At 53.2% G+C, this 20,243-nt stretch overlaps 2 protein-coding genes and 1 long non-coding RNA gene across 4 annotated transcripts; 1 reads left to right on the plus strand and 2 right to left on the minus strand.

Annotated features, from left to right (window-relative positions):
- Positions 1 to 256: 256 nt before the first annotated feature.
- On the minus strand, positions 257 to 4,215 carry HOXA11 (homeobox A11). The gene is made up of 2 exons (XM_082632777.1): positions 3,491 to 4,215; positions 257 to 2,062 (listed from the first exon to the last, which is right to left on the minus strand). Exons 1-2 carry the CDS (start codon positions 4,212 to 4,214, stop codon positions 1,830 to 1,832), a joined length of 957 nt encoding a protein of 318 aa, XP_082488903.1. The 5' UTR covers position 4,215; the 3' UTR covers positions 257 to 1,829.
- Positions 4,072 to 8,298, plus strand: LOC309810622. Of its 2 annotated transcripts, XR_014295034.1 has the most exons (5): positions 4,072 to 4,151; positions 4,270 to 4,311; positions 4,821 to 5,323; positions 6,216 to 6,392; positions 7,593 to 8,298. It is a non-coding gene; the product is annotated as an uncharacterized lncRNA (long non-coding RNA). The 2 variants fall into 2 exon arrangements; XR_014295033.1 differs by having other exon boundaries at positions 4,270 to 5,323.
- A 6,497-nt stretch (positions 8,299 to 14,795) lies between these two features.
- HOXA13 (homeobox A13) lies at positions 14,796 to 19,345 on the minus strand. Its single transcript, XM_082632393.1, has 2 exons — positions 18,282 to 19,345; positions 14,796 to 17,571 (listed from the first exon to the last, which is right to left on the minus strand). The coding sequence occupies exons 1-2, from the start codon at positions 19,204 to 19,206 to the stop codon at positions 17,327 to 17,329; spliced, it is 1,170 nt and encodes a 389-aa protein (XP_082488519.1). The 5' UTR covers positions 19,207 to 19,345; the 3' UTR covers positions 14,796 to 17,326.
- Between the last annotated feature and the right edge of the window lie 898 nt (positions 19,346 to 20,243).

Raw genomic sequence — 20,243 nt, forward strand, 5'->3', positions numbered from 1 at the left:
TTCCCCATGTGAGGGAAGCCAAGGACCTGGCCATTCACCTTGGCTTCCTAAGTTTGGCTTCTAATGGAGTTAAATCCTAAGTCACCTCCCCACCCGCTCAGGGGCCTAGTAACTTGCCCCTTTCCTAAGGGGGGTGGTGGTGTTGGTGCTGGGTGGGGGGCAGACATTTGGCAGTAAAAGGCGAGCGGGGAGAGGAATGTCACACCAGGACCCAATACTCAAGTTTCCACAGCCTTTATTTTCCTTGTGCCCTGTCACCTGTATACATGCTGCGACATACGCAGTGGGTGAGAATGGAGGACAGGCCAATACTCCTGTTACAAACAGAGCCACCAGACGCTTCTTAACACAGGGGGGCAGAGGAGATTTAATGGAAGGGTGCCTGCCTTTCTCAGCTGAGGTCCCCAGACCCTGGAGGGCCGAACAACCTCAGAGCATCTCCCTAACACTTTTCAAATATTGCAAGAAATTAAAAAGACCATTCCCGACACACTTCCCATCCCCTCCAATACCCCAAAGGCAATCAACTAATGGCAATATATATATATATTCAAACAAAATAGGTTATAGTTCCTTTATTTACAAGTCTTTTGAACACCATCCCTGTATGAAGCGTACATTCAAATATTTTTAGCAGTGAGTGAGTTTAACCATGGAACACTGTAAACAGATAGAGCCTTTAAATATTTTCTTCATCTTTTTCCCCCCTCTACATTGCATCTTTTAAAATTTGCTTTGGTTCTTTCAGGGAAATATATATATATATAATATAATATTTATCTTTTAAAATAATTCCAAATCACTCTCGAGCTCTTGGAAGGTCGCTGGAAGCTTCCAAGCTCAGTTCTGGGGTGACGATGGGCAGAGTGTGGCGTGGGAACTGGGTGCTTGGGGGGCTCAGGCCCCTCATAGCCGGGGACCGCTGGCCAGGCCCGCTGCTCTGCTGCTCCGCCACTCCGCTGAGCAAATCCAAGCTCGATTTAAGTGTGCTGTAGACTTTGCCAAGCTGCCGCACTCCACAGGCATTTCCTGCAGGGATCTGGGGGCCAGCGGCCTGGGTGCAGCCTCTCGGCTTTTTGATGTCTTCCACCTTAGGGAATGGTCTGCTCTGTCACTAGGCTTTAGGCCAGAGTGGCAGGCCAGGACGAACACCCTAATCGGTAGGAAAAACTAGGTGAGCTGCAGAAGTCGACTGCTGGAAGCTCAGGCCTGGGACAGTGTGGTGAGTGGCTAGGAGCGGGTGGAGAGCCCCTAATACCACCTGGAATAGTAGATTATTTTCCCCTCAAGGATCAGCAGCCCTCTCCCACCTCACAGCGTCCTCTTAGCCCAGTCATCTTTCACATTGGCTTTGGAAAGGAGCCCCAATCAGGATGTCTAGGAATCCTCCCCTTTCCTTCTGCTCCTGTTCCCAAACTGAACTGGGTTTGGAGATCTTGACGCAGGGGTCCTGGAAGTGGACAGGCTCCATGTGGAGGGTCCCTGGTCGGGGTCATTCTCCAGGGGGCCTGGAGGGGGCCCAGTCCCTGATGGAGACCACACCCAACCCGAAGTTCTGCAGTCTCCAAGAGTGAACCACCAGCGGCCCCGAACCATTCATTCTCGTTGATGCACAACTCTCCAAATCCAATTATTGTTAGAAATCTTAACCACCGATGCCCAGGAACGTCCCGAGAGGCCTCCTTCCAGGCTGTCTCCGTGTAGCCTCCTCTCTCTTGCACATTGCCTTTCTTCAAAAGTCACCGCGTGCCTTGACCTTGTCAAGGTCAAAATCTGCATATAATCTCATGTGTATGAAGCCCCCCACCCAGTTCCAGTTGGCTGGAGCCTTAGAGGAGCGGGTTGGCCGAGTAGTACTGTAAACGGTCTCTGTTAATTTTTTTTTCCTTCATTCTCCTGTTCTGAAACCAGATTTTGACTTGACGGTCAGTGAGGTTGAGCATGCGAGACAGCTGCAGGCGCTTCTCTTTGTTGATGTACACACTGAAGAAGAACTCCCGCTCCAGCTCCCGGATCTGGTACTTGGTGTAGGGGCAGCGCTTTTTTCGGGTTCGTTGGCCACCTGTGAAGGGAGAAAGAGGCAGGGAGAGAGCCAGGTGTGACGGCTTTAATCCATCCCAGAGCCCCAAGTGGAGGAAAAGGGCTGGCCGCAGGGACTGGAGGCCCTGCCCAAGCCCCATCAAGGTCCCCCCAGGTCCCTGCCTTCAGGTTCCTACTGCCGGCTGGGGAGAGGCTGCCGGTGGAGGCTCAGCTCCAGATAAAAGCCAGCTCCCTAGATAGGCCCCCAGGGAAGCTGCTTACTCTGCCCCAGAGCAGAAAGGAGGGCTCCTCAATGCAACAGGCGAGTTTGCGCCGCTGAAACCGCTTTCAAAGCAGCGAGCGGGGGTCGCCGGCTGCCTACAGCCTGGCCAGACTAAACAAACAGCCGCCCGCCCGCGGACATTTCACCTTCCAGCACCTGGGCGGCCGGTTCCCGAGGCAGTAAAGGCGGCCCCAGCCCCAGTCTTTCCCGGCTGCGGCGGGACTCGGCCCTCGTTAACATCTGGGGCAGCTGCCGGGTCTCCGTCAGCCTGAGTCCTGGCCATCAGCTCCTGCCTCCCCGGCCAGCCTCCTGGCTTCCGCGAGGTGGGGAGGTGGCAGCGGAAGCCCCCTACCCTGGGCCTTTCCTGAACACCAAGGCCACACAGCCATCCTGGTCCCCCCGGCAGAGCAGGGGTGCTATTCCGATAGGGTGGAGGAACGAGGGGTTTCCCAGATCTGCGGGCAGGCTCGACTTGCTCCCCTTTCAATAAAACTCCACCAGAAGTAAAGAAAAAAACCCGCTTTTGACAGATTGAATAACAACTGTAACATGCAGTCGGACAGAAGGCAGCACGTAATTGCCACCGCGCCACAGGAAAATGGCTTCCTTTGGACAAAAAGGCCAACTTTGGGTTAGTTTGTTTCTTTTAATGTATTACTCGAGCAAAGCGGGCTATTTTATATGTTAAACACGCTCCTAGTGCCATCGTTAAACAGCGATGTCTTTGAATCCCGGCCGGGACTGGAATCCCGGCGCAACACATGGCTTTTATAAAAATCTCCGGATTACCTCGCTATCAAAGGCTCCGGAGCCCTTGCAAGGGGAATTTACAGGCGCCCACCTCCGGCTCCCCAGCCCCGACCTGGTCCCGAGAGGGGTCGAGCTGCTGGGCTTGGGAGCTGAGAAGGGGAAAAAGGGGAAAAGGCAGTTGTGTGGGGTTTTTTGTTTGTTTTGTTTGTTTTTTTTTTTTTTTTTGCAGGCATGCCTTGGCCGGTGGGTATTTCACGGCCAATTTCAGCACTCGCCACGTGATCCCGCCTTTTATAACAAAGTTTTGTTGGGGGAAACCTAAAGGCCCTTCATAAACCTTATATGCTTATAAAACAGCATATAAAAATTTAACAGCGGTGCTGCGCTAGATTTCCAACTCCCCTTTCATAAAGCGCAGGGCGCTGCCTTTATACGTACTGGAGCCGCCGGCCTTGTCCTCAGTGTGGCCGGAAGACGACTCGGGGCTGCTGCTGCTCTCGGGGCGCCGCCGCCGCTCCTTTTCCTCCGCCGCCGCCGCCGCCTCCCGGCAGCCGCCGGCGCCGCTGTCCGAACTTGAAGTTGCCGGCGTGCCCGTGGCCGCTGCCGCCGCCGCCGCCGCCGCCGCCGCCGCGGAGGTCGCCGCGGCTGCCGGGGGCCCCTTCTCGGCGCTCTTGTCCCCAGGGTAGTCGGAGGAGGCGAGGTTTTCCGGGGTGCCGTAGGCCGTCTCGAAAAACTGGTCGAAAGCCTGTGGCAGGACGCCGTTTCGGCCCACGGTGCTATAGAAATTGGACGAGACGGCGGGGGTGGGGTGGTGGTAGACGTTGGCCGAGCTCTTGGCCAGCACGTCGCCAGGCACGCCGGCCGCGCTGGGCGCCTGCAGGCAGTCTCTGTGCACGAGCTCCTCCGCGGAGTAGCAGTGGGCCAGATTGCCGCGGGGGTGCCATTTAGTGGCGGGCTCAATGGCGTATTCTCTGAAGGTCACTTCGCGCACGGGTTGGACCTGGGGCAGGTTGGAAGAGTAGGAGTATGTCATTGGGCGCGAAGACGGGGTCTGGGGCAGAAAAGAAGGGAGGCTGGAGAAATCTGGACCCGAGACGTAGTAAGTACAACTTGGCAAATACATGTTAGAGGAGCAGGGGCCACGCTCATCAAAATCCATCATTGGGCTACCTTGGGCTTTCCGCAGTAGCCGAGCTTAACATGATTCTCCACTGCAGCTGCCTCTTTGAAGCGGATCCGTGAAGTAGAAATTTGGAGACGTAAGCTGACGTGGAAATCTATCCCCATCCTTAGCAGGGAGGTGCTGGTCATGTGACCCGATGTTGAAATTGACAAGCTGCTAGCTAGTCCGGACCTTTCCCCCCCCCCTTTCCTTTCCTTTCTTCCACCGCCCCCCCCCCGCCCCCGGCTTCCTTTCTTTGTAGCCACCTCAGGGGAAGCAACAGATCGTCACTCGGTGTTCTCACCGAAAGCACGTAATCGCCGGTGTAACTCATGTTGGCTGGGGGGGGCCTCCCGGCGCGCGGCGAGGCTGGGTGCTACCCCGTGCCAATTGCTTGTGCTCAGCTGCACGGTCCTGGCCCTCGAGTGCGCCGAGGGCGGTGAGAGAGCTCAACTCCTGCCACCCACCACTCCCCGGGTGAGGGAAGCCACAGGCTGGGGGTGGCCGGGTGGGAGCTCGTCGCTGCGTGGCCCGTGCGTAGTCTTGGAATCTATTCGCCTGGAGGCTCGCGTTCGCACCTCCTTCTTCGCTGTCCCCCTCCCACAGGCTTGCTTTGGGAACCACCTCTGCCTCCGACTTTGGCCGGACCCCCTTCGGGCCAGGGTTTGCAGCCGTGGATGTGCCTGCCTCGTGGCTCGCCCGATTTGCACGGTGACTTGATTACACGCTCGCATTCATGGTCACTTCCGAAGCGCTTTAGTGCCTTCCGTCCCTAAACCGCCAACAACCTGGGCGGCTTCCCCCGCGGTTTGTCAGGGATCCGCAGGTCCCGGAAAGCCCTTCGTCTCACCCGGGATCCACCTCCCTTTCATTCTCCCTGCCGGCCTCCTCACCCCACGCCCTGCCCTTGGAGAAACCCGCTCCTCCTCGCTGTCTGCCGGGGTTCGGAGTGACACCGCAGAGCCAGAGGCATGGGAGCTGCGCCGCTGCGCACTGGTCCGCCCGCCCCCCTGCCGGGTCTTCTGGAGCTGAGGACTCGGGGAACCATGGAATTGAGGCGAGACTTGGGCTGCTTTAGAGGCGCTGACATCCAAGGAGACTTCTCCTGGGTATGCTGCACCTTCCGGGAGCCCACAGCTGAGCTCCAGAGCTGTAGGGAGAGTGGGGGCAGTGAGCAGGGGGCGAGGGCCAGGGAGCTGTGGCTGAGAAAGGGGTAACACGCCACCTTTCCTCTGCAAAGCTTGAGAGCCAGGGATGTGCAGGGCAGAAACTCAGAAGGCTCGGCGCCTTTCCGGCTACTCATCCCACAGAAGGGACACAATGCCAAAGAAAAGAGGCGTCTGTCTGAACCTCCCAGCACCTTGGGTGAAAAGAACGCTTTGAAAAGGCAAGGTTTGAGCTAAAGAGAGAGACAGAGGCCATAGCAGCTAGTATGAGTCTAGCTTTCTTGGGAAGAGGAAAGAAAAAAAAAATGAGATGGTGAAAAATGCTTGCCATCCTGCAGCACTGAATGAACAATGTTTGGGAGAAGCAGAAGAGGAGGGCATAGAGCAGCCAGGCAGGGCCAGGCGCTGGGAGGGGTTCAGCTCTGAGGCCTCCCCACACCTATCTTCTTGGAGGGAACTGGATGTCGCTGAAGGAGAGTTGAAAAATGAAAAAGAATAACCTTTTCCCTTTCCCCATCCAGGAAATAGCCGAAGGTATTTATATATCTTGGGGAGATTTAGAGTATAACCTCTAAGATCTTTGGTATTTAAGTGTCAACATCGATTTATTTATTTATTGCTGAGCTAACTGTAACTGACACAATAACAAAATCTAATCGTGTATTGCACTGGAAAAGAAATATTCTCATTATGTATTTTCTCTAAATGATGGCCCACCATTGCATTTGAATACTCGCTGTAAATATCAATAATATCGAGTAATTACTCTGTAGTGGAGTACACTAATTTATTAGCATTTATGTTTATGTGGCTCCAACCCCCCCCTCCTTTACAGGGTTGCGTATCACAAATCAAACTACTCCGACACATTGGTTTAATGAACGCTTTATTCAGGATTTGCTGCAAGAACTTCCATGCCCCTTGAATCCCTGAGAGCTGAACTTGAAATTATTTGTGCATCTCCAGCTTGACATATTTGGCCACTGTGGCTTGTGCAGAGGGCAGTATCGGGGTGAGTGAAAAGGTCTGGTGGGAAGGAAGGTCATTGGGAAGGGCAGCTTGAGACCTCCTAAAGCTGGGAATCACAGTTACAGGATTGCCCTGCAGCGAAAAAACTTCTATTTCCAGCGGTGACCAACAAGGCAAAATATTTATTTCTCCACAGCATCTCTTTCTTGAAGACTGAATATAAAAGGGAGAAGGAGAGGTTTGCGAACAGCAGTATTTAAGTCATTCCCTGGCTGATTTTGGCTCTCTCAAACTCTCTCCCAGCAGCCCACCCAGTCCCCGTCACCCCGACCCTCGGACAAAAGGAATGCTTGAGGGGTTTCAGTGACTTTGCCATAACAAAGGCGCCACCATTGTGGGGCTTGCCCTGCCCCTGGGTGAAGGCAAACAAATTCTTGCACTTGCATTAGGGCTTTTAAGACTATAATTGAACCCGGGGGCGTCTAGGAGAACCAAAACCTGTTCTAGACAGACCTGGGGTTTTATAGCAGTGTTGGCAGTCAACTTCAGCCTGTGCCTGAGCAGACCGGCTGCAGTGGCCTGCCAGCGGGGGACGCCAGGCTACCTACCCTAGCTGCACGCAGCCCCTCTCCCCATTAGATCGGTTTTCCCCTTGGTGCCAGGAAGAGGGGGGTCACCACAGAAGGGTTGGTATAGGGATATGTGCCGTTCCGTAGAACTCGTGCCTCCCATGTTCTTGAGAGCCAAGCCGAGAGGGTGCTGGTCAGTCTGGATCCCATGGGTGTCTGCAGGAGACAAAGGCGAATTCCCGAGGAAAGGCTGGGGCAGGGGAAGGCGCTCTAGGAGCGGCTGGAAGGGCAATTCGGCTGAACCAAAGCGGGGTGCCGGGAGGGTCTTGCAGCCTGGAAGGGGGTGAGTGGGGGCGTTGCTGTGAAGATGGATGAGGATAAAGGCTCTTGATGCTAGAAGGGAAACCGCCTGGAGCGGCGAATGCTTTTAGTTCCCCGTTAGGGACGGGAGGGGGATGCTCTGATCCCCAGTGCTGCGCACTGTTCCCAGCTTTGCCTGCTTCTGCGCCCCTTGCCTGGAATATACTGGCGGTGTGAATGGTTTTTGGGGGTGCTATTCGGAGGTAGGTGCAGCTCTGAGGATCAGACCAAATCTTAGGGAGGCAAGGGAGGCAGAGCTTCGGGTCCTTGGTTTTGACTTTGCTCTGAGCCTAATTGACTCTTCCGCTTTGCAGGAGGCCCAACAGCCAAGCTGAGCCCACCCGGCTCAAGAGAACACCCGACGGGGTGGGGGGGAGCTAAGGCTGTCCTGGAAGGCCAAGTGCGAGTTGCATTTTTTGAAGAGTCCAGGACGGGCATGGCTGTGACATTGGCCCTGGAGACTGGTTTCCCATGAGTTGTTCTTTCTCAGGAGCTCCACAGTGTGAGGCCATCTCCAGAAAACAGTCTTCAGTGTGTATTTCCTTTTATCGTCAACCCGGAGCCCCACAGCAGCTAATGCAAGAGGCCAAAAATGTTTGGGAGGAAGAAAAACAAAGGCAGGAAGTGGCGGCGGCTTGACGGTGCGTGTGTGTCTGCGGAGAAGGGAGGGAGCCATTTCAATCTCTTCTTGTTTTTCCAAACTTCAGGGTCCAGGCAGCCCTCGCAGGGCCGACCCGTTGCTCCCTGCGCAGCATTTGGAGATGGCCAGCCGGAGAGGAGAAGGCTGGCGCCGGAGCCAGCCTTGTCAGGCGGAAACGGCTAACGAGGCGATTTGCTCAGCAAAGCAGACCAAGCCTTTCCAAACTTCATTTGATTTGGCCCTAAAAGTGGGGGGTTGGGGGATTCTGCAACACCTCCCGGACCCTCCTTGGCGGGCGGGCTGAGTGCTCCGTGGCGGGGATTCGGGAGCCCTGCACTCCACGCGCCTTCCCAGGCGGAATATGGGAATAAAGTGTGTCCAGATGCCTCTGCCCAGCACTGCCGCCTCCCCTTCTTCTTGCAGCCGAGGGGTCTGGGCAGCAGCCGGAGGGTGCCTGCTGGCAGTGCCCAGGCTGGGTAGCCTTGGCACAGTTAGTGTGCACCGGTGTTGTCATGCTGGGGGCGTTTCCAGCAGAGTCATTCAAGGGATGTGAGCAGAAAGGACCATCACTTGATAGGCAGCCTAACACCCGCTCACTCTGAGGGAGGATAGAGCTGGGGGGCAGGGAGCGCCTCCACACTCCGGGGTTCCCAACCCCAACTGGCCATGCTGCTAGGCTGCCCTCCTCTCTCTTCGGGGCTGGCTTGGCCTCTGGCAGCGGCTCATTGTCCCGGAATCTGAGAACCTGAAGTCCCCGTGCCACTTGCAGCCCTGTGACTGCTCAGTGCACAACCCTTAGTGTGAATGCCAACATCAGGCTGTCCGCTCACTCTATTACCTCCCTAGCCATCCGTCTCCATCTCCCTGCGGCTCCTGCTTGCTGGTCTCCTGCCTCTTTCCAGCTGAGTCTCCCCTTCTGCGGCCTCCCGCCTCTTCCGATACCTCCCCTAAGCTGAGCAAGAGCTGAGGTGCCACTGGAGGGCACTCAGTTCGGAAAGCACAGAGAAAGGAGGCTGGTTAAGTTCCTGACTCTCCCCCAATTCAGGCCTCCACCAGGGGTCTGAACTGGACCTCTCACTTCCTTCTTCTGAATACTCCATTCCAGGTTCTTTTTCTCTCCCTCCCTCTCTGATCAACACTCTCTCCTTCTCTTCTTAGGACTCAGCTCCTGATTTTCTAGGCCTGGCAACCTTGGATGGCAGCCGGCCTGGGAGGGGTAAGGCCCACCTGCCAAACCAAAATTCACTCCCAAAGATCAACAGTTGTTTATCTGTGGATCACATAGGGCACCAAATTTTTTGCTTTTTCTTACTGGTCTGAGCCCCTACCTTCCTCTGTCCCTAAATGCCACACCTGTTTCTAGAAGGCTATACAAAAGACCATTTCAACCCCTGTGATCATACTGCACACAGGTGCAAGAGCCAGCTGGAGGACCCAGGGTGGAAATGGCTATCAAGCCCTTCACGGGGCTGGAGGCCAGGCCGCCATTTGGGGGCTTTCTCTTTCCAAGTGGGAGATATCCTGGAGGTACATCTGTCCTCCATGGTAAGCCTGGGAGATGGGTTGTCTGGGAAGCTCAGGAGATCTCCTAGAATTTGTTCTTAGGAAATGGTCTATTGGCAGATCGTGGCCAACTAATCACATTTCCAGGCACCGTCTAGAGGAGGCACTGAGGCTTCAATGAAATATCAGGAGACCCCCTTCTATCACTACTAGGTGGAGGCAGGGGTTAATTTATCTCCTTGGCTTGGAGAGGCACCTGTCCCACCCACAAGCTCCTCCTCCCTTCCCTAAAGCAGGGGAACAGGTAATGCCTTGAACTTGACCTTATGGTTGGTTCTTATCTGACTCACAGGCCCAATCTCCAAGGTCCCTAAAGATCTGAAGAAGTCCACGTCCTTCCACTGGCCACTGAGGGGTGGGGCATAGGGTTTAGCAGAGGGTCTCAGACACCCAAGCAAGCTGGTTATTATTTAGTGTCGTGTGTCCCAAAGTGATGGGAGAAAGAGGGTTACTTCCTTTGAGAAGAACTATTTTTATTTTTATCGTGGTGGACTCATTAAAGATTTTTTTCCCCTACTGAGTGGGAACAGATGGGGGTGGGGGTTGAAGGGCAAAGCCCTGGTTCCCAGTGTCTGCCTTCCATTCTCCCCGCAACTTCGGCCCAAACGGGGCTTGGGTTGCCCCAGCCAAGTGTATCCGTAAGAAAGAGGACAAAAGACGGCAGCCCAACCAGAAGGCCATTTCTGGTCCTCGGGGTCTTGGTCCGCATGGCTGTGGCTAACAGGAACCTCCCATACTCCAAGCTTCAGCTGCCACCTAGGGCAGTTCCCCAGGCTCCTCCGGTTCTACTCAGCCTCGATCCATGGCTCACACTCCAGGCTGGAGAAGAGCGAGCCCCTGCCTAGTCAAACCCTGCCCTAGGAGTCTCCCCTATGTGCCCTGATAGGCAGTTCTGCGATGGTACCTGTCCACGGACAATCCTTCTACCTACCTACTGTCCCCTCAAGATTCCACCCATGCAGCCCTAGGGATACAGCTCAGCTTTCCTGTATTGTTAAAAAAAAAAAGATGAAATCATTTGCAGGGCCTCTTTGATTCACCTGGAGCAATAAGCTCGGCGGCAGAGCAGGTTTAAGCGATTGACCACTAGGCCTGATGCGGTGACCTGCTGCAAGCAGGCTATGGGCAGAGGGAAGGGGCCCCGACCCCTCCACAGCACAGTGAGGGGGTTCTTGGGGTCTGGGAGTCAGGGATTTTTACCTTTGGCAGAATGCACCTCACTTCTTGGCCCATATTTTAGGCAGGAGAAGAAGAGCATCAAAGTTCTCACCAAAGGCCTGCCATGCACTGAGGGAGGGGACCTGGACTCAGAGACCTCAGTAGAGGCTCCCAGCAGGTTCCTTGCTTCCCTATTCTATTCCATGCCCAGCTGGCCCAGCTGCCCCGCCAGGTCCCTTGTTTCTACCGGAGCTCACGACTCGGATCCAGCCGCGTCCGCTCTCCTGAGTTTGAAGGCGTTGCCTCTCACCCGGGCTAAGCTTCCGCGGGCTCAGCTCTTCCAGGACTCGACGGGCACATAGCCTGGGCCACCCCTGGCTGCGGGAGCTCCTCTTCAATGCGGCTGGGGGCGAAGGAGTTGGTGACCAAGAAAGAACTGCCTCCAGTCCACGATCCCAGGGTATCAGAACCAGCTTGCAGCCGGCCAGTTGTGTGTCCTGCGCCTTCCCGCGGCGACCGGCCCTGACCATGGAGACAGCCATGGTGCGGAGGACTTGACCTTTACGGCGCGAGAGGAGGGCGCTCTCTGAGCTGCCGGGAGGGGGGTTCTGCTCTTTCCAACCTCTCCCACCCAATAGCAGCCCGGACAACGCATGCCGCTCACCCCCATTCCCCCCTCCCTTTTGTGCAGTGTCCGCAGACCCGCAGCCGGAACAAAGCTCCCAGCAGTGGTCTCACCGTCGCCTTTGCGAGCTCTTGTCCCTAACTCCCCTGGGCCAAAAGCCTCAGAGCTTAAGCCTAGCGATCTAAGTCACCCCGCCCCCCACCGCGCCCTCTTTTTTCACTTAACCCCAGCCGCCCTCAGCCAGGGCCAGGGTACTACCCTGGGTGCCAGCCGGGCCCCCGTCTGTGCCAACTTCCCGTGCGCCGGGTCCTGGCCTCGGGCTGCGGGCGGCGCCGGGCCTACAGCCGAGCCTAGCGTGGCCGAGGCGCGGGATGAAGCGAGGCCGAATCTGCCTTCCGGCCCGGGCGGAGACCCGGGACTGCGCGGGGCGCCCGGATGCGGCCGCACGGGTCCGCAACGTGGCCGTGCGTGCCCCGTTCGCTCTCCGCTCCCTCGGATCTCACCCCACCCGTCAGGCCGGGGCTCAGAAAGCGGAAGTATTTGGTAGAGGAAAACACGGTTTCTTTTCAGCCCTTTTCAGAACCCCCTTTAGAGAAAATGCTCCTGTCAAGTTTTATTTCCCGTTGCAAACCACCTTCCACGCTGCCAAGAATTAAGACCGGGAGAGATTAAATACCCGATTATTCTCATGGGGAGGGAGGGGCGGGGCGGAGAAGGGGCACCCGCACAAAACATTCGTTTGACTCGGCTTGTCCTCATCAAATAACGCCTAGAGAGACCCGCGAAGGCCCGCGCGGGCGGCGGTGACGTCAGCCTGCAGCGGCGGGACGAGGCGCGGCGCGGTGGCCGGCCCTCCGGAGTCCGCCCGGCGCGGGCCTAGGGCGTCGGGGCCTTGACCTCTGCCTAATGTCCTGCTGCACGCCCCCTCCGGCCCACAAGCCGTCCGAGCGAGGCCGGCTCTCTAAGGCTTTGAGCCTCCATTTTGAGGAGAGAGTTCATACCGACGCGCGGAGGATTTCGAGCCTCCTCGGCCCCCGAGGGGCGCGGCATCGGGTGGCTCCCCAGGTCCGCGGCGGTACTTCTCCCGCGCGTCCCCGTCCCTGCACCTGGAGGAGGCCCCGCGCCGCTGCGCGACCGCCCGCAAAGGTTCGCACATCTCCGAGGCCCCGTTGTGAAGATTGCTGCCGGGTGGATCCAGCTCTTCGGCGACGCGACGGAGCCAGGCAGAAATGAAATCAACTGTGGCGAGGCCTTGGCTGCTTCCACGGAGGACTTTTCTGTGCCAGCGTCCTTTTTCTTCCCTTGAAAATCAAATTAAAAATAGCAAACACCTTTCAGGCATTCGTCGGCGCTAGGCAGATGCGCTAGGATTGAAGCAGCCGATCAGAAAGTGGGTATTTTCATAAAGAATGAAGCCGGCTGTTATTGACCCGGCGGCCTGGCGGGTGAAAACTTAATTATTGTGTGCGTGTCCTAAAACTGAGGCATAAATCTCCCCAGGCCTCTTGGATAACGTTACATCTTTGCTTATGAAAAATGGGATGTGAGCAACTCGCTGCACATTTCTCTGATTCTCCAGGTCTTGGGCTGCTGACACGCATTCGATCAACTTTAAAGGAATGCGCATAAATCAGCAAGCCCCTAGCGTCTCCTCCATAGAGGTTCGCAAATCCGGAAGGGCGCCTCTGAACCCCCTGGGTCTGGAGCTTAGCAGTCCCGGGCAGGCTCCGTCTCCCCTCCGAAAGAAACTCGGGAATTCGCAGAGAGGAAGCGAGTAGGCGCATCTTCACCAAACCCTCCAAACACACTCAGCAGGGTGTAATCCGCACATGTATTATCATACGGTGAAATGTGTCATTAGCTACCCGCACACATATGTATCATCCTCAGCTGAATTTCGCTGCCTCGTGAATTTTAAGAAAATATCTCAATTAGGTTGAATTTTTAAAAAGAATAATTTTCTCCCCCTTTCTTTAAAAAGTTGTTTTCTGTTTTCAAAAAAAAAAAAAAACAACTTAAATGGATGGCTTAAGCTCTGTATCAGGCATAAATAGTTGTGAAATGCAAAGTGGCGTTTTACAATCATCCACTTAAAATACCTCAATAAATTTGACAGTATTAAGAGCAGATGGAAAAAGTAGATTTTTTAAGTCCCATATTTACAATTTTTTAAAAATGGTCACATGACAGGCCACTACAGGATTAAAAATCATTGCTAATTTAATAGACGGAAACGGTGTCTAGTTGTTTCCATATTACAATTTCTTATTCCGAAAGTGTGTCCCTTTTAGGAAAAAAAAATACTTGAATCAGCTATTCAACAACACTATCCCAGTGTTTGGCGTTATTATTCCTACATAGTGGCTGGCATCCTCCTGGATGTCTTTTTTCTAAAGGTTCAGATTAATTGCTATTTGGGTATTGGGGAGCCATCATAATCCATGCTTACTTCAGGTTATCTGGTAGATCCATGGGAATTTTAAGTAAGAGGTAAGATCAACATTATCAACATCTGTTTCAGAACAGGGAGAAAGAAGCTCTGAAATATCTTCTGTCATTAGTTTCAAAAGCTGAAGGGAGAAAAAAAAAGAAAACTACTACTTTACCCAGAGTTCCTGCAGTGGCGATGGCTTGTGAAAGGGGTGGTATTCCGGCTGTAGAGCTGCTGTTGGCCTCCTTCCTAGGCCTGAAGCTCAGAATATTTCTTACATCTAAAGAAAAATATCCCCCGTCAACAGAAGAGTCCCCTTTGGAGCTGTTCGTAAACACACAGTCTGATCCAGCTTTGAGGGGATTTTCCACCACTTTAAACACTTTGGGAGAAAGCTGTTATTTTGGCTTGATGGCAGCTCATTTAGAAACGGAGTGCTGCGGAACAAGATGTGGGGAGGTTGATCTGAAGCATAATTTTCATTTGCTCCCACAAGTGGAGTGAAAATCCTCGGGGCAGCAAAATTTGATTGCACTTCACAAGACCATTCCATGCGTACATTTCAAGACCATGCTGTTTTTGAGACAGTTTTAGAGATTCTTTCTATAATCCTCCATCAATAAAGGAGCTCTAAGTCTTCAGGTTGGAGAGGTTTCCGTCAGCCAGGTTTGTAACCAACCAATATTATTTTCCATAAAATGATGAATAAGTTTACTCAGTTCACAATTACTTTCCTCTAACATAAAGATAAAATTAACCTCATCTTGAAATTCTGCACCCTAAGGATCCTGGTTCCACCAACATTTCAATACATATATGCGTAGCATGTTTCTGACAAAACACATCACCTTATGTTTATATTAAACATATAAACATACATATGTATTAGTTATGACTCTAAACACATCTGATGTGTTGTTTGGGGTCAATAAGTAGTAGATATGATTGTTATTACCAGTATAGTTTTGATGGTGGTTGTTAATATTAAATGTATATATTTCTTCCATAAATCAAACGGCAGCTTAGAAAACATCAGTATAAGATTGCACACCACCCAGGCGCAGCACTCAACTCTAAGCTATCCAGGATAACTCTCCTTCTGCATCCATATTATGGTCATTTTGTAGATATGAGATCTTTAAGCTCTCCATACTGACCTCTTAAGAGGTGAGTTTCTCTGAATTTCTGAAATGTAACTCTAGAGCTCTAGAGTTAGAAAGGCATCTGAAACTTTTTATTTACCGTATAGATTCCCCTATAGCTCTAATTAGGATGGAAGACCACCTTGGAGGGTGAGGGCCAAGAAAGAATGGTTATTTAAGAACACCTCTTAGACTGTAACAAAAATGTAGAGCTTAAAAGCAGATCTGCAGAAATCTGATGCAGAGCAAGCCACTGTGAATACAAATCAAACTTAGCCATTAAAGAAAAGGAGCAAAACTTCATCAATGTAAGGTACATTTTGTACCTGAACTCTTGAAATCACCTTAAATTATATCATCCTGGGTCATCAGTAATTAATGATGCTATATCTGTACAGATTCTACAAATACATATACAACCACACACAAGCACTGATATGCAAATGCCTACATGTATACACATATGATATATATTCACATATATACAGGCACATGTATAACTTACATATATTCAAATTTGCTCCATCTGGAGCCAAAGAAATGAGTACTAAATCTCTAAAACAAGGAGTCAAGGAGGTAAGACTTTTGATTCCCTTGAAGCTGAAGAATTACAAGGAAGCTTGTCAACGCGAGGTGGCGCCCTTGATCTACTAATCCAGCCGAGGCCAATTCATGAGCTGTCAAAAGTCAAGGTCACAAATTGTCTTTTTTCATCAAGGTCAAGGTTTAAGGCCTTTCCTAGTCCTGTCATTTCAACAAATATCAAAACCTGCCCTCTCAGACACATGCAGACCCAACAGCAGACTTTAAAATACGACAGCCTGGGCATCGCTGATACTAAACAACTGGTTTTCATTTTCCACAGGGAGCCTGGGAATTTATATTATCTCTTCCTCCTTTCTTTTCTCTCCCTTTTAGAATACCTGACACTTTAACCTTCTTGAAGCACTTATCTAAATTTTTAGGATTTTAGTTGTGAGGGATTTCTCCTTTTGCTTGAAAAATTTGTAGCCAAAAAACAAAATAAAACAAAACAAAACTGAATAATAATAGAAAAGAATGGTCCTTGGTTTGTATAGGACAAACCTGCTCCTTTTCTTTCTGTGCAGTACATGTTTAGCATAGGAAAATAACGAGTATTTCCTTCAGATTTTAATGGCAGTGACTATTTTATTAACATAATTAATACCACTGTATCAACTATCTACAGGTCTAAGTTGGGTTTTTTTACTATTATTTTTAGTAGAAATATTTGAAAGCAGGTGCACAAATACATTTTCACAGTGTGCTGAATGTCTTTATTTACAAGATAGCATTTTATAGTGAATATGAACAAAATGAATGTGCTGGTTGAAATAACTGCTTGACTAAAGATGTGCTGTGAAGATGAATCCCTAAACTTTCTAATGCAGTCTCATAACACAACAAACAAGGAAAAAATACTAATCCCTTAATAGAGCAAAATATAGAAAGTAAACATCTAACTGTCTCAGGGGAATAGATTTCCATTCTGACTTTTCTAAAAAATAAAAAAGGAAAATTATTTCTCCAGCAATATGTTTAGTAAGTATTGGGAAATACCAATTTAAATGAAAAATTAATTGTGTTCAAACCAAAGGCCACCATGTTAGGGTAGGACCTCTCAGGAGATCTGACACAAAGTGAATTCTGTGAATTATCTGATGCTTTAAATATTTTTTAAAGCTATCACATCCTTTGAAAAGCAGATTATATTGGGGCGGAAAATATTGTCGAAATGCCACAAAAAATCTTGTCATAAGCAAGTAAAAATTATTATCAGAAGGACATTCCCAACCTGGGGTTCCCCTGTAGCCTCAAAGGCTCACTCAGCTGGTTGTGTTTACTACCAAGACAAATGATCCTCGGAAGAGCTTTCTCTCCCTTTGCCCCTTCATAGTAAATAGTCCAAGATCATTATTTCAGTACCTTCTTCCCCTTTCCTTTCTAAATCTATACATGACATGTTTTGCAGAATATACAACAATGGTAGGACTTTCACCAAGATTTACCTGAGCAGTCACTTAACATGCAAAGGGGATGGTGATGGTGATCCAAGGACAAGCATACGTTTACAACAGCCTCTTGCATTTGTAACCAAGTTTCGGATTATTATCATATAACATAGTGTCCTAAAATATAACGGTCACATAAATACTTACAAGATTTCAGTAAATGTGTAACTTATCTGAAATTGCGTATTTCGGGGTTGATGTTTGACTCTAGAGTTTGTCATTTAACGGTCTGGTGGGGTTGGCGGGAGAACTGGCAGTCTTTACCATTTCTTAAAGTTTTAAAAGAGTTGTAGATTCCACAGGAGAAAAAGATACCCCTTAGGAAAGCAAAATGCCAGTATCTCTCTTTCTCTTTCCCATTCTTCAATTATTATTAGCATTATAATCATTATCTGGACAAAGCAACGAGTTCTGAAGCATTTCTTCAAGTTGCCCTCTAGCTCCACTTTTAATCCATTAACTAGTGGTCTTCAGTTTGTTGATAACTTTTTTCTCTTTGACCCTCCTGTTCTGGAACCAGATTGTAACCTGCCGCTCGGAGAGATTCGTGGTGGCTGATATCCGCCTCCGTTTGTCCTTGGTAATGAATTTGTTTGTAGCGTATTCCCGTTCGAGTTCTTTTAATTGCACCTTGGTGTAAGGGACGCGCTTCTTTCTCCCCCTCCTGTAGGAGCTGGCGTCTGAGGGATGAGAGACCACATCTGGAAAATAGGGAAGGCAAGTTACAGAAGGGTCAGATGCAGGCCAGGACACAGGCAACAGCTCTTTCTGAGACACCGCCTTGCAGTGCCCGGCTGCCCTTTGCCATGCTGTACAATCCAGCCTTTCTGCCAAAATCTGGAGGGCCAGTGGGGAAGGTGGTTAGTTCTGCACTGAAATGAAATCGCCCAGGGATCCAATGACCACCCCAGCCCAGGCCACTCTGCCCACACAGCAGCGGGCTTTGCTTGATCTCCTGGCCCAAACGTTAGCACCAAGCTCAGGGGACAACACTTCTATGCCCTGATTCCTCGCTGTATCCCCAAAGCCCCAACACTTGATGTTTCGACACTGAAGGATTTTTGAGAGAACGAATACGGGCAATTTGGTGAACCATTTCCAGGTCAATTTCCCATCCTTACTTAAGTCGATGTCAAGGGCTGGCGAGGGCGGGGCGCAGAGGGAGAAGGAAGCCAGCTAGGGTCCCCATAAGCTTCTTCTCAGCTATCCCTCACCCAGGGAGAGCCAGGACCAGCCCAACTCAAGAGCAGTGCGGGCAGCGCAGGCCAGCCGGGATCGGGCTCCCAGGGGTGCAGCACCACTAGGACAGGCCAGGGAGAGAGCAGATGGGCACGAGGGTGACCCAGGAGCGAGCGGAGGAGAAGCTGGAGCAGAACCGGAGGACCGGGACTGAGAAAGGGGCGCCATTTACCGGGCAGAGTGGACTTCCAGAGGTGGGGAGGCTGCGCCTGCTCTTTGGGGCAGTACATTTGGCCGTTCCAGCCATTGGGCAGCGCCCAGGGCTGGTAGCTTTCCATGGGAAGACCCAGGGGCTCGTGGCGCGACTCTCCGGGGCCCCCGAGGCCCGGCACCACCGGCATATCCAGGTAGCCAGGCACGGGCTGATGGTGGTGGTAAGGCCCGGGCGCATAGCCCTGGTGGTAGAAGGCGAACTCCTTAGCGCGTGAGCTGAACTCCTCGGCCGCGGGGCCGGCGGTGTCCATGTACTTGTCCGCGAAGGCAGCGGCGGCAGCCGAGGCTGGCTGCGCGCACGACTTGATGGCGTTGGGGTGCGGGCCCATGCGGGCGCAAGGGTAGTAGCCGCTGCCGAAATAGCCGTAGGGCAGCGCTGCGGGCCCCGACGAGCTCTGCGCCGCCGCCGAGCAGGGACTGCACTGCTTGGCGGCCTCGGCGCCCGCTGGGCCCGCGGGGCCCGGTCCTCCCGAGGACGACGCCGCCGCCGCCGCTGCTGCAGCTGCGGCGGCGGCGGCAGCGGCGGCGGCGGCCGACGGGGGCGCCTCCCCGGGCGCGCTGCTGTAGGCGGCCGCGGCGCCGGGCGCCAGGGGCGCCGGGTGCGCCATCAGGTTGCGGCACTGGTTGGCTGCGGCCGCCGCGGCCGCCGCAGCCGCCGCCGCCACCGAGAAGTTGCCCCCCGCGGCCGCGGCCGCAGCCGCCGGGTGGGGGAAGCCCCCGCCCCCGGCCCCGGCCGCAGCCGCCGCTGCCGCCGCCGCCGCCGCCGCCGCCGCCCCTTCCATGTTCTTGTTGAGCTCGTCGGCCACCAGGCCGCCGCCGTTGTCGTAGAGAAACATGACGGTGGGCTCGATCCAGCGGGGGTGGAGGAGCACGGAGGCTGTCATAGCACGAGCCGCATGGAGAAGACCCCAGTGGCGCTGTTTTAAAAAGCCCCCAAGAAGTGAAGAGCGCGCGGCGCGGGGCCGGGGCCAGGGCGAGGGGGGCGGATCGCGCCCCGCGGGGTCGCGCCAGGCGGCCGCCCATTGGCCCAGGCCCCCCCTTCCCCGCTCCGCCCATGGCGTATGCAAAGCGGGCGGCTCCAACCCCGGCTCTGCTCTGTACACCCGCCGTCCCTGCCGCCGCCCGCGAGGTCCCCAGCGCCAGCGCCCGCCGCGCGGCCGCGCACCATTCACCCAGGGGAGAGGCGGGGGGTGCGGAAGGATAGGGGCGGAGGACAGGGCGGGCGGGACCGGGAGGGAAGAGCGACCTCTTCGCAGCTCCCCTTCCCTTCCCCTCTCCCAGTGGGGCTCGGAGCGGGGAGGGGATGGGGCGAGATGTTGGGTTGCGACCTGAGGCGGTGGGAACGGGTCAGGTAAATCTGCGGACAGCTGGGGACGGTAAAGTAGCGAGGCGTAGACCAGGCTGGGTGTTTCTTGGGGCCTCCGGCGCTGTTTTCTTTCCAGGTATCCGCGTCTCTTTCTGCAGCGAGACACCAGCACGGACACTTGCGCTTTCGGCTTCGACAGCGTCGCGATTTGGCTCTCTTTCCGGGGGAACCGTGGCGGGCAGTTTGTGGATGCGCCTGGCTTATGGGTCCCAGGACATCCCACTGGAAAACTTGGACTACATATAGAAGCTTCCTCCCCTTCTTTGTCCACAGTGTTGGTGGGCAATCTCCTACACTCGCATTTAGGCCCATATGCTCAGAACGACCCATCACACCCACACGGACACACGCGCACACACACACCCAAGTGTACTCTGATCACACACTCACGCTTTTATATACAGACTGTTCCTCACTTTGTCCCAGTAACAACTCTTCCTCCTCCAGAGACTTTGAGATGGAGAGAGCGATCTTTGTGCACCGTTATTCAGTGCTCCCACATCTCCAGCCAGGCTGGCCTGTCTTGGAAGGTTAAGAGGAACAGGCCCCAGCTGG

Source organism: Mesoplodon mirus (genome assembly GCF_964341445.2).
Source record: "Mesoplodon mirus genome assembly, chromosome: 9".
In the NCBI taxonomy this organism is placed as follows: Eukaryota; Metazoa; Chordata; class Mammalia; order Artiodactyla; family Ziphiidae; genus Mesoplodon; species Mesoplodon mirus.